General features: G+C 38.2%; 1 protein-coding gene across 1 annotated transcript in view; it reads left to right on the forward strand.

Annotated features, from left to right (window-relative positions):
• SYCP2L (synaptonemal complex protein 2 like) overlaps positions 1-13,001 on the forward strand; it is a 75,564-nt gene that overhangs the window by 3,956 nt on the left and 58,607 nt on the right. Inside the window, exons 5-10 of the mRNA XM_037045435.1 lie at positions 2,812-2,916; positions 3,333-3,357; positions 8,995-9,080; positions 9,175-9,263; positions 11,618-11,652; positions 12,505-12,647. Of these exons, the coding sequence (XP_036901330.1) occupies positions 2,812-2,916; positions 3,333-3,357; positions 8,995-9,080; positions 9,175-9,263; positions 11,618-11,652; positions 12,505-12,647 (483 nt within the window). The remainder of the gene's footprint in view (positions 1-2,811; positions 2,917-3,332; positions 3,358-8,994; positions 9,081-9,174; positions 9,264-11,617; positions 11,653-12,504; positions 12,648-13,001) is intronic.

Here is a 13,001-nt window from a genome sequence, read left to right on the forward strand (position 1 = left end):
TTCAGCATGTGTTTCCTGGTGTATGTGCTGGGCAGGACACTTTGGGAGGCACAGCAGGACTCAGACACTGCCCCTTTTGCTCCTTGAGAAGCCAGAGCAGTAATCACATGTTTTTTTTATTTTAGTGAGTTTGATTTAGGAATATAGGATGAGTAGGTAGTGGACTAGTCATTCCACACTTCTCCCCACAACCCCTGCAAAGGCTCTATAAGTATTTTAATACACACTAATAACAAGATTGGACCTAAATGATCAAATACTTCCCCTTGCCACAGCCCGCTTTTCCAACTTTCTAAAATCCCAGTTAAAGCTAAAAGAAAAAACAAATGGCAAAACATTGTTTATTTATTCTAAGTCACCCCAATTATGAAATTCTGTTCTGTCTTTTAATTAACTAGTAGGTAATATTCCTAGGAGCTGGCATCTGGACCCAGCAGAGTTTGCAAAAACACTGGCTGCAGTTCCCTTTTCATGATGAGATTTTTCAGTCCTGAGACAATTTGTGTATTGGGGAGGACATGGGAGGAGGTAGAGGGGCAGAAGGGTGGTGGGGCTGGTAGTAACATCTTTGATTTGCCCCCTGGACTCTACTGCCTAAAATGTGTTAAGTTAAGATCTGGTTGTGTCAAAAGAGATTTGTCTCTGCTTTTTTCTTTAAATAACTCAAAAATGCCTCCCTGCAGCTGCCTCTCCAGGGGAGAAAGAATAAACACCAGACTTCCCCTAAGTCTTCTCAGGGTTGGGAAGCTGGCGGGGGAGGGGGGGGGACGACTAAGTGCTCAGGTAGTGCTCAGGTGCTCAGTTTACAACCTGTGTATTTTTTGCATTTAGCTTCACCTAACTCCCTGATACACACTCATGCAAGTAACAGGAAGTAGAGAAGAGAAAAATCAAACTTTAAAGGAAATGGAGCAGGACTTCCCAGGGGTACCTTGGAACCTTAAGCTGGTTATTAGGGGGATGAGTTACCATCTGCCCCAACCAGAATTTCCCATTTTGATTTAAGAATACCCTCCCAAAGGTTTAAAGTATCAGATCAGATCTCCACTGGAGTCTTGAAATCATAGAAATTTCTATATTCCATTGGCATTCTAATTAATGATGAAAATTCCATAACCATAATTTAGATAAATTTAAAGCAAGTGCTGTTGTTTCATTTACGTTTTGGCCAAGAAGAGGAGACTGATATCAAAGTGGATGGGATATTAGATTCTGTACTTGTAAACCCAGTTGTGTTTGCAGATCAATATAAAATGTGCTGGGGTGTTAACTCTCCACAGAATAAGAATTTCCTACAGAAAGGAATGCATTTAGTCCTGTACCCTGAGATCCAGGAGTATTAAACACCTTGTCATATACCATATACATAATGATTAGTAGCTACTGCATCTGTAAATTACTGTTCATCTGGGCCTCTGGTAACAACACAGTTGTGGAGGGCAGTTGGTGTTATCTCTTAGACCATGTATGGCCATAGCATATCAATGGGTTCAGGAGTGACTTCCTGGTCCCAAGCCTTCATCAAATAATGTGGCACTTCCCCCACTTCTTTGTATCTTTACTCAACCAACATATTTTGGTGGGCTGGGAAGGGGGAAGGATTGGGAGGAAAAAATGGAATGGTGGCAAAAATGTATTTAAAAAGCATAGAATTTTGAGTATGAAGATAGGGAAGAGAAACTATCACCTTAGCAGTGAGTTCTGCTGTATAAAAGCACATTTCTTTCCTCTGGCTGTTGGAGAAAAGTTTGCTTCAGAAGTGAATGATCATCCAGTCTAATACAAATATTTGTCTGATTTGAGATAAAAGAACCATTACTTGGAAACTAGTAGTGGCTCCAACCTGCTGTGCATTAGAATCACTTGAAGGACTTTAACAAGTACTACCCAGGTACATCAGCAGAGATTCTGATTTGCTGGGTCCGCCTGGGTCCTAGGCATGAGGGTGTTCCGTAGCTCTTGGGGGTTCTCCTAAGGTGCAGCAGAGGGCGAGAGCTGATTGGTTTGTTCATGTTCTTTAGCTGGGGTGCCTTGTATTCTTGGCTCCAAATTGAACAGTGTCCAAGGCTCTGCTCCTGATAAAAGTGGATCACCATGAACTTACGTTACCGACTTTGTGTTCAAGTGATTATTTCTAACTATGCATGCAGAATTTTTCCTCTCTTTTTCTTTTTTATTCAGAGTGAGCAGTCTCAACAGCAATGGCCCAAAGATGGCCTTTGATTTACTGAATAAATATGTTGTAGGAGGATTTATGGTAGTTTACTTTAAATCATAGCCATCTTAGCAATTTAATATGAGCTTTAAAGATATACGTCCTTATGGAAAGGAAAATTTTCAAGTAGCTTTTGGTACTTTTGGCGAAAGAAAGGTAGTGAGACATTGGCATGTTTACTGCACTACATGCACTTTGGGAGCATGTTCAACATTATACATCTCCTTTGACAGCTTGTCTTCTACAGCTCCCCAGAGGACAGGAACTTCTGTGTTGGGAGGCCCATTTATGTTCTCACCCTTCCTCACTAGCCCCTTATTCTAGCCTTGCTTCATGGCCAAATGTAAACCATTCTTGCTGGTGTCTGAGAATTTACTTATTGCAACTCTGTAGCAGTATGCTTACATCCTGAGTGTTCTAGATGGAGGCCTCAGAGCCAGGCCTAATTGAACTTGGTGATGGAATGGAAAAAGGTCTTTGAAATTATTTTTCTCTAGTGAAAGAATTATCTCATGAAATGTTATCAAATTTAGGAAGTAGTTAGGAAATAGTTATGCAATTATGGGGGTTTCATGTGTGTTTCTTCTTTTGTGTACATGGTTACCTGGTTTGAAAGAACAGTAGGATTTCTGACCATGGAAGATCTAGCTTCAGACACATCGCTGATGAATGTTACAGAAGACTTCTTTGATGCAGCACTGGTAAGGATGGGGGTGGATGCCTCTCTGGACAGATGCCATTGGTAATTTGCAGGAACTTTGCATTATTTCTAAAACTTGAGTTTTTCTAAGATTGAGTTTTACTAAAAAACTCCCATATTTTATTATTAGAATATTATATGAGATAGAAATAAACAATAGAGATAACCAATATTATAGAAAGATGAGGTGTTTTATTCTCATACATACCAATCCAGTGCATTATTAATCACCTGATAATGATATACTGATTTTAATAAAGTGATTGAAGTTCACATAGAATTTCTCTAAATTTGTTTCTGCTGTGTTTAAAGTCAACTCCTGCTTGTTAGAGAAATATCAGCATTAATGTATTAAGATTATAGTTTAAAATAATTTTTAAAAATTATGCAAGCCTCACTTTTTCTTCTTTTTATTAGATTATTTCCAGGAGGAGCAGTAAAGGTAAGTGTATTACTAACCACTCATTGGCTATTTACTTTTCATTACTAGACTATTCTGGTATAGAGAGAATATTTGTCTATGTGATATGTAAAAGTAAAGTGTGTTTAATTATTGCTTGGATTTATTGATCATCTATGGTATTCATATTGTGACGCTGAACTGAATTTTGCTGTAAAGTATGTCTCAGTTTGCCTGAGGTCCGTCTTAATTTAGCTGCTCCAATCGCCATTGGCTACCCTGCTCCATTCTGGCGTAGAGAGAACGACATCTTTGGAACGACATCTTTGTCGTTCCAAAGCAGCAAAGGCTGAGCCGTTACTGATTTAACCTGAAGCTGATGCCTTCCCTGTCTTTCAAGAGTCTAAAAGGCAAATTGTTAGAATATTTGGCAGTTAGATTGATGATTCTGTTCCAGGTACCCAAGTTAAAGGTAATTTGATATCTTGAATTATACTATGGATTCAAAAATATTGGAACATTCAGAAATTGACATCATCTTAAATTGGGTATGTCCTCTTCCTATCGTTTGTCTTCTTATTTGTCTCTTGAGAAGCTGTTACTAATTGACATCACATTCTACAATGGATGTCATCTCATAATTGAGGAAATTCAGTGCTAGAAACCTACATGTATATGGTACATAGTTGATTTTTTTAAAGGTCCTCCTATTCTTAGTAAGTGGATCCAAATACTTTCAAGTAAATTTCTTATGACCTTCATAAGTGATAGTTGATGTCTCTAAAATTGATTAATACAATACACAATGGTTAAAAACTATTCTGACTTTTGTAACATTTAAAAATAAACTTGTCATATTAATTACAGCAGTATATATCACTGCATCTTTGGGAGAAATACATATGAGAGAGATCTATTCCGTCTACCATTGTTGTTCGGCCCACTTAGAGGTTCCTGTCTATACACTGACTCCATTGCCCCGAATGGAGGCCACTCTGCTCTAGATGACTGTATTAGTCAGCTTGGGCTGCCATAGCAAAATACCAAAGGCTCAGTGGCTTCAGCAACAGGAATTTATTTTCTCACACTGCTGGAGGTTGGAAATCTGAGACTGGGGTGCCAGCATGTTGGGTTCTGGCAAGAATCCTCTTTCTGGCTTGCAGATGGCCGCCTTCTTGCTATGTCCTCACATGGCACATGGCAGAGAGCAAGCCAACTCTCTGGTATCTCATCTTTTTTGTAAGTTTTCTTAAAGATTTTGTTTATTTACTTTTAAAGAGAGGGATAGGGAAGGCGAGAGGGAGAGAAACATCAATGGGTGAGTGAGAGATAGATTGATCTGTTGCCTCTCACATTCACCCAACTGGAGACCTGGCCCACAAGCGAGGCATGTGCCCTGACTGGGAATTAAACAGGCAACCTTTCAGTTTGCAGGCTGGCGCTCAGTCCACTGAGCCACACTAGCCAGGGCTGGTATCTCATCTTATATAAAGATACTAATCTCATTATGAAGACCCCACGCTCATGACTGCATCTAACCCTAATCATCTTTTCAAAGGAGCCATTTCAAATACCATCACATTGAGGTTAGGGCTTCAACCTATTAATTTGGAGGGGAACAGCTTAGCAATGACAGTTTGGGGTTGGAGCCCACCCTGGCCACCTTAGGATGGCTGGCCTCTCTAAACAAGTCAGATTTTCACATGTGGCTCTGACAGTCATGTTGCATGGATGGCGTTATGTCCAGGCTCCACAGAGTTCAGAGCTAATCTCTTTTTTGAAGTACAAAGATGTTTTCACCGACTTTCCCATCTCCTCTTGCCATTGATGGAATTAGTATTCCTTTTTCCACCAAGATTTATGTCTTCTTATTAGATATATTCTATTTTATGATTCCTTTGTTTTGTGCTTTACTATGTGGATTCTATTTTCTTTCAAAATTTGCTTCTCTCTAGTGATTTGAATGGCTTATGTTTGTGTTGTATTATCCTGGTAGTTACTCTTAGTTTAATTATCAACATCAAAATTATAGCACCTCATTTTTTCTTTATATCATATAAGAAGGAATCCAACATGTTTTTATTCCTTCTCCAGCTTTTACCCACATTAATTTAATCTGGGGTTTTAGGCCTGGATTAGGTATATATCTTTATAAACAGGATCTGCTCTTTGCCTTGAATTGCAGGCCTATTTACAATAATTGTGTAGGGGTCACTACCAACCAGTTTATATCATGATGTCCTCAGTCTTGAGTTCTTTGTTCTGCTTTATCTCTAATGCAATATTATCTTTGGAAGAGTGTTATTGGGGTGTGTAGGTTGGACATGGTCAGAGGTTGTTATCATTTAAGAAAGTCTTTGTGGCTTTTATACACTATAACTCCTTCTTTGCAGTTTCTCCCCCTCAAAACTCTTGTTTTATTGTCTTCTAATATTAAGTGTTGGAAGGGTGTGCACACATTTGTTTTAGGTGGTTCATGCTGAGTTATTTCAAAGTCAGATCTTACTTGGCTTGGGGAATTTTATTCTTTGAATTGTATGAGTTAAAACCAGGTTTCTCAACTTTGACACTGTTGACCTTTAGGGACAGATATTTTTGGGGGGGAGGGGGAGGTTTACTGTCCTGTACATTTAGGATGTTTAGCAGCCTTCCTAACCTTTACCCAGATGCTAATAGCAGCCCCTCCCATGTCTGCAATTGTGATAAACAAAAAAAAATTCTCCAGAAATTGCTAAGTGCCCCCTGGGTGGAGGAGGGGACAAAAATCACCTCTAGTTGAAAAACACAGAGGTAAAGTGTTTTCCATGTATGTAACATAGTCGTATCTAGTTCATGTAGTCTTGGATGATAAAGATGTTTATAGGCAGAGGAGCTAAAAAGGCCAGAGGAGGGCAGTCCCAGGAGCACTTGGGTTGGGGCTGTGCTGCGTGTGCTGCAGTTCTCTCAGTTCTGCCTTTCCTGTACTTGCTCTGAAGTGGGTGTCCCTTGCTGGTTGTTAGGTGGTGGCCAGTAACCAGAGCTTTGTGCTTTCTGCTTCATATCCAGGGGAAGAACATTTCTTTTTCCTCAACCATCAAAAGAAAGCCATAGTTTTGCTTTAATTGGATGCCCCCACCCCTTAATGAACCAATCACTATGAAGAGATGAAATGATATCCCAGCATAACTTAAGCCACTCTGTCCCACCCCGTAGCATGGCAGCTATATAGTAGGAGGGGGAAGGGTGATGGGAGGCAGCAGAAAGTCCTTTACAAGAGCGCATCCCCCAAATGTAATTTATTTATAGAAAATTGTGTATTTATTCTTACATGTTTAATCCTCACTCACCTTCAGCATACTCTCCATTTGATGAAATACACCAACTGAGATGCAAAACACACATTTTTCCACTGCTGAAAAGAGTATTTTGATGCCTTTTAGTGCTTCTCTGGGTTTTTTTCCACCTCTTTCACATCAGCAAAAATGTTTCCCTTTGAGGACCTTTTCATCAGGGGAAACAAAAAATGTCTCTGGGGTGAGATTCAGTGAGTAGGGGGGGTTGAACATGGAGGTCATACATTTTTTGGTCAAAAACTGCTAAATACTCAGTATGGTATGGGCATGTGTGCTTGTAAACCACCCATCATGACATGGGCAAACACATTGAAAGAGTCTTCAAAAACATTCACTGATGCGAAATGCAGCCTCTCACAACAACACCAGCTGGTACACTGATACAGATGGGTTCCTAGAATACTCACCTACTGGGGGAAGCCTGTACTACAAGGCCCCAACCTCCAAAAGATAATTCCATTTTGGGGGGGTTCCCTCTAGTACAGTTACTCCTTCTAGTCTCTGTGTAAGGTTATTATTCATTCATTACATTTTCTCTGTCTTCACATGTATCGGTTTGCATTGGTTTCTGTTATTTTTCCGCATGTATTTTGAGAATAGTTTCTAAGTTTTTCTTAGAAGCCATCAGTTAACTAATTCTGTTCTCATTGCTTCCAGTACAGTCTTGAATTCTGCTATCACATCTTTGCTTCCTTGAAAGTTCGGGGTGGTGGTGATCTGCCTCTGCTTTTGCATCCATTGCCCACTCTTTCATTTCTCTCATTCTACTTTCTATTACAGAGAACTGTTTTTTTTCTAGGTTTTCTTATCAACTGGCTGCCTGCTAGGTTTAGCCAATGGAAGGAAATCCAAAGCAGCAAGGAACAAAGAAGGCATGTCTCCCTCTCTGTTCCACAGAGGTGCCATCTCCAGGAGTGACTGCATAGTCTCTGCGGCTCTGGCCCATTTGTGTTACAGCTTTTGCTAGGTGACCTTGATTCCTGGGGTCCAATAATACTGCTTTCTCCAAGTGACCTTGGGGGCAGGGTGGCACACTGGAAGGGGCCTGGTAGTTTGGTTAATGATGTCAATTGCTCAGCCACATCAGTGTTTCCAATTTGGCTTCACAGCTTTTAAAAAGTATCTTTGTAATTAATTTCCTGTATTAAATTCCCTCAGATTGAAATATCTAGAATGGCTTTATTTTTCATATTATGTATTTCTTTCTCATTTACAGTTGTATTCTCTATATTCATCTTAGACTGTTACCTTTTCTTGCAGATCTGTTTTTTTATTCCATAGAATTCATGTTCTTCTGAGGTTTGAGATGATAAATCAGATGCCTCAAAATTTTTGTTTCCTGAAATAAGCATATTTTCCAGTCATTCTGCTACTGCTTGGCTTCAACTACTTCCCTTTCCTTTTTCCCTGGGCAGTGTTCATTAGTTTTTCTTTATTAGCCTTTAAGTGAAAAGGTCTGATGATGGCTGATATTTGCTGATAGGCTGCATAAGTATCTTTAGGATCCCCTCCTGTCAACCTGGGTTCTGTTAGAATCTTTGTCCAATTTAAGCTGACAGGCAAATTGTTGCCACAGCCCCTAGCCAAATACCTGGTTTCCAGAGATTGTCTAGCAGTATTGATCTGGCTGCTTTGGGACTGAATAGGGATTTTTAAATTTCTACTTTCTGGCTTGGGTTCTTATAGTTTCATAAGTTACATGGGGGTTTAAAAGTGTATGAGATGTGATGAATAATTCATGTATCAAAACTGCACATCTGAGCCTGTCAAAATAATACTATGATCCTAGTATAAGTTTTTGCAATGTATGCTACTGGTATCATTTCATATCTTAATATAATATGCTTAAGTAAAATCAAAACAATAGTTCATTTAATAAGCATAAAAATTACCGCATAGCTTTTCAAGTTTCTATGATTATGTTATTTAATAAAGGCCAACACTTAAAAAAATTCCTGCTTCTGTTAGTATAAGACCTTATAAAATTTTAATTTTTATGAAACTCATAAATGTAAGAAACAGCGGGACACTGCGTGAGGAGTTGTGGTTTGCATGTGGCTCAGTCTGGACAGAAAAGCTTTGTTCGAGCTGTGACCATCGCAACAGCACGCTTGGTATGTGCTGTTCTTACTTTCCTTGGTGGGATCTATGCAGTGCGAGGGTGCTGTGGCCTGGTGGTTTCTCGACCTTGAAGCAGGCTGCTGTTTGTCTCTGGCCCTAGCTATATAACTTCTGAAATGTTTACTGCTTTCACACCTTTTCCAGTCTTAGCCTGTTCTTGCTGTGTAGGAGACATTTCCTTATTCTTTGTAGCATCAATTTTATTGTTTTAAAATTACGCTTTCAGGGAAAATTCAGATGTTGGGTTCCTTCATGTCTACCTTAGGATTTCTGGTGACAGAAAAGGTGGTCAATCATTTGATTCAGCAAGAGGTGAGTTGCAAATAACAAAACAGAAACCTGGGAGAAGGCTATGCACTGTCCCTGTGTGTTTCTTCCCGTTGAATGCCTTTCTTACTCTGACCAGGCTTTGAAGACTTTGAACGGCATTTTGCATGCTGTACCTCGGGAGGAGAGAAAACAACTCCCCTCATCAGAAGGAGTGTGTCAGCTTATGTAAGTGACCTTGTACTTAACTGTGTGTTGATGTAAAGGCAGAATATGTCCCTCAGTCTTTGTTCTCCTTAGGCCTGACTGCATCATTCCTTCCTTCAGGAAATGCTGTTCTTGTTTTCTTATGCTAAACAATGAAGAGGGACTGAAGAAAAAAGCCAGACTTTGCTAAGCTCTTCTTTCTTAGCACTATGACTTTTTGACTTTTTTTCATCAAGTTTGTGAGGTAAAAAGCTTCCTTGGGCTATAGATTCATTTTTCACTGTCAGTGTGAACTAAATTAGTTATTTATGGGGGAATGTTGAGTACAAATCCCACTGGTAAACTGCTTGGCTTCAGACCCTGGTTTTGCCATTTATGCTCATTGCACTATTTAGAGCACAGTCTTAACCTCACTGTGTCTTAGTTTGCTTGCCTGTGAAACGAAGCCAACATTAAATATACCTGATTGATAGGTATGTACCAAGTAAAGCAGGCAATCCATTGAAAATGATTTGCACATTACCTGGTAGAGGGCAAATACCCAAAGGTTACCAACTATTAGCTATACCATAGTGCATGGAATTTGTATTGCTTTTCAAGTGATAGATTTTTTAAAAATCCTCACTCAAAAATTTTTTAAAATTGTTTTTAGAGATAGAGGAAAGGGAGGAGAGAGTAAGAAAGAGAGAGAAAAACATCAATGTGAGAGACGAACATTGATTGGTTGCCTTTTGTAGGCTCCCCAACCTGGGGATCAAACCCACAACCTAGGTACATGCGATGACTGGGAATAGAACCTACAATCTGTCAGTGTACAGGATGGTGCTCCAACCAACTGAGCCACATCGGCCAGGGCTCAAGTGATTAATGTTTTTGTGCCCCAGTCACAATTATGTAGTTTGGGGACATTGAAATTTGGAGGTAGAGTTGTTATGTATGAAGATAGAAAGAAGAAAACAAGCACCCTATTTTGAAATTTTAACCAAAAACCATGACTGTGAGCTAACTACTAACACACTCTGATGACACTGTTGTAGCACCCAGTGATTCATGGGACACGCAGCCATGACTGCATGAGGACAGGTGACCAGGTTTACTATAATGTAGGCCCGAGAGGGGACTGGTGAACATGGGGCTCATTGCTGTCATATTTGTCCATTTAATGAGTCTGTGCAGGATTCAGTTTTTTGCACTGAATTTTTCCTAAAAAATATTTATTGAAAACATTAGCAAAATCATGATTCTTAGTAGTGTATTTAGACTTGGAGAGTAGCTGACTGGAATTTTCTCGTAAGTGTTCAATCTAGTCCTATGGTCTTACCTTATTGCTTGTGTGTTCTAGCAAGTCTGGAATATTTTAGACTTCAAGTAAAATGTGCAAGTATAAAATTAGGCAGAACTCTCAGCGGTGCTGTTTTAAGGCTTCTACTTAGCGTAGTAACAAATCAATTGTTTATTATGAGAAACTGAACTACTACAAGATTTGTTAAGATTTCTTAACAAATGTGTTAAAATGAGAGTTATTTCAAACATTAAAAAGATCTATATCACATTTGTTAGCATTTAATTAAAATTGTTAAACACAGATGCTCCTTGACTTGCAATGAGGCTACGTCCCATTAAACCCATGGTAACTGAATATATTTTAAGTCAAAATTGCAGTGAATATATCTAACCTACTGAACATCACAGATAGCCTTGCTTACCTTAAACATGCTTAGCACACTTGTGTTAATCTAAAGTTGGGCACAATTATCTAACACAAAGCCTATTTTATGATAAAGTGTTGAATATTTCATGTTGTTTACTATGTGTATCATTTTCCATCATTGTGAAGTTGAAAAATCATAAGTCAAAGAATTGTGATTTAGAGACAGTCTGCATACAAAATGGGCATCTGTTTGTTACAATAATGTAGTAACTTAGTTTTCAAAATAAGTTCAAAAAGCTTATTGCACCCATTATTAATATTTCTCCACACCTATTGTTAATATTTCTTCGTGATGTTAAACTATGTAAAAAAGGGGCACGCATCCTGACAAGGCTGGCAAGGTGATTATAAAATTCTAGACTCTTAACTTTGGTTGAATCCTCAAAGGCCATAAAATTGAATTCGCTTTACAGAGGGGGGAGTAGAAGCACAGCTTTATTTGAACAAAACAAAATAAAACAAAACATTTAAGTCCTTAACATATAAACTTGAGAAAATTTTTCATTCAAATCTATTTTTGAGATTGAAAAAAATGCTGCTGCTGAATTTGAAAAAAGTAATTTTAAAAATATACATGTTGGTTTAAAATTTTAATGCCAGTATGGTGAAGTTTGCCTATTTGGGTTGATTTCAGTAACATGCAGTTTATCTAAATGTTTTTCAGGAAAGATCTCTCAAGGACAATTTTGACTGTGGGTGGTAAGAAATGTTTAAAATTTTAAATATAATAATGTTAAATATTGGACATTAGGGTTTTATGAGCATTGTAACACTATGGGGAATAAATTATGGCCAAACTGGAAATAGGAGTTAAGATTTTGTTTTTTATTTATTATGAGAAATTTCAACATGCTGAAAAACATAAAAAATAATTAATGAATACTCATTTACTCACCAATGAGCTTAGTAAAATTTTATCATTTTGCTACATTTGGTTAGTTTTGAAAGCTAATCTGTGCCTATGACCCTGATCTCAGTCTCCTCTCCACTGGTGGGAGGGTGATCCTCGACTTGGAGTTGGTTTTCCTTCCTAAGTATATTATTCTACTTGTTCACTGTGTATTCAAAAGCAACATACATGATTGGTTTGCAAATTTTAAAAGCATTTTATAAATTTCATTCTGTTGTACCTATCCAGCTGCAACTTTCTTTTTGTCCTTAAAAAATTGAGATTTAAACATGTAGATATATGTAATTTTTGTGTTTCTGCTGTGAAATGCCACAATTGATGTGGAGACAATCTTTGCAGTATAAATATTTTTGAAAGGCTAATTGAAGAGCTGGTTCTGATGAATGTTTTAGTATATATATAATATAGAATGCAGAAATATAATTCATTTAAGTTATTATATGCTGACATACTATTTAGATATTCTAATGTTTCTTAAATGTTGAACTTAAATAACTATAATTACTCCAAGACACATCTTGCTGTTAATAGGACACAATACTAGTCTTTTAAAGTGGGATTTCTTTGAGTGGGTGCTAATCTCTGGAACTCATTTCTTCCTGTGCTTTGTGCCCAGAATTGTCTGTATTTTTAATCTCTAGATTATGGCCAGCAGGTTGCTCTTTCTGAAGCATTGTGCAGACTGACAACTAAAACATCAAGAGATGACCTTGTCCATCAGTGGTTTGAAGATGATGTTATTGCTGAAGCTTTCAAAAAAATTAAGGATCAAGAATTTGAGACGGTGCAATTCCTGGTCCTCAAAATTCCATTTAGTCTGTATTTACTAAGCATCCTCTCAGGAATTCCCTGTGCTTAAGGGAGGGTTTTTTCTTCAATTGTGATTAAGTTACCATTTTTAAACTTTCTGTTTCCCAACCATGTGGAACAATTTGAGGACGGTACAAATAAAATATTTTTTGTGGGTCAAATATGTGGATACAGATAGGGCTTCTTTATAGGTAACTTAGAAGTTACTATATGTGAATTGGATGGATCCAGGCAGAGAAAATGTCATGGGGTGGGGGGAGCAATTGTTCAATGAACCTCAAAGGATGGGTAGAGATGGAGGAGAATAGAAAGTGAATTTCAGCCTAGC

Source organism: Sturnira hondurensis, unplaced genomic scaffold (assembly GCF_014824575.4).
Source record: "Sturnira hondurensis isolate 20B ecotype Veracruz unplaced genomic scaffold, ASM1482457v3 Scaffold0004271, whole genome shotgun sequence".
NCBI classification, from domain to species: domain Eukaryota; kingdom Metazoa; phylum Chordata; class Mammalia; order Chiroptera; family Phyllostomidae; genus Sturnira; species Sturnira hondurensis.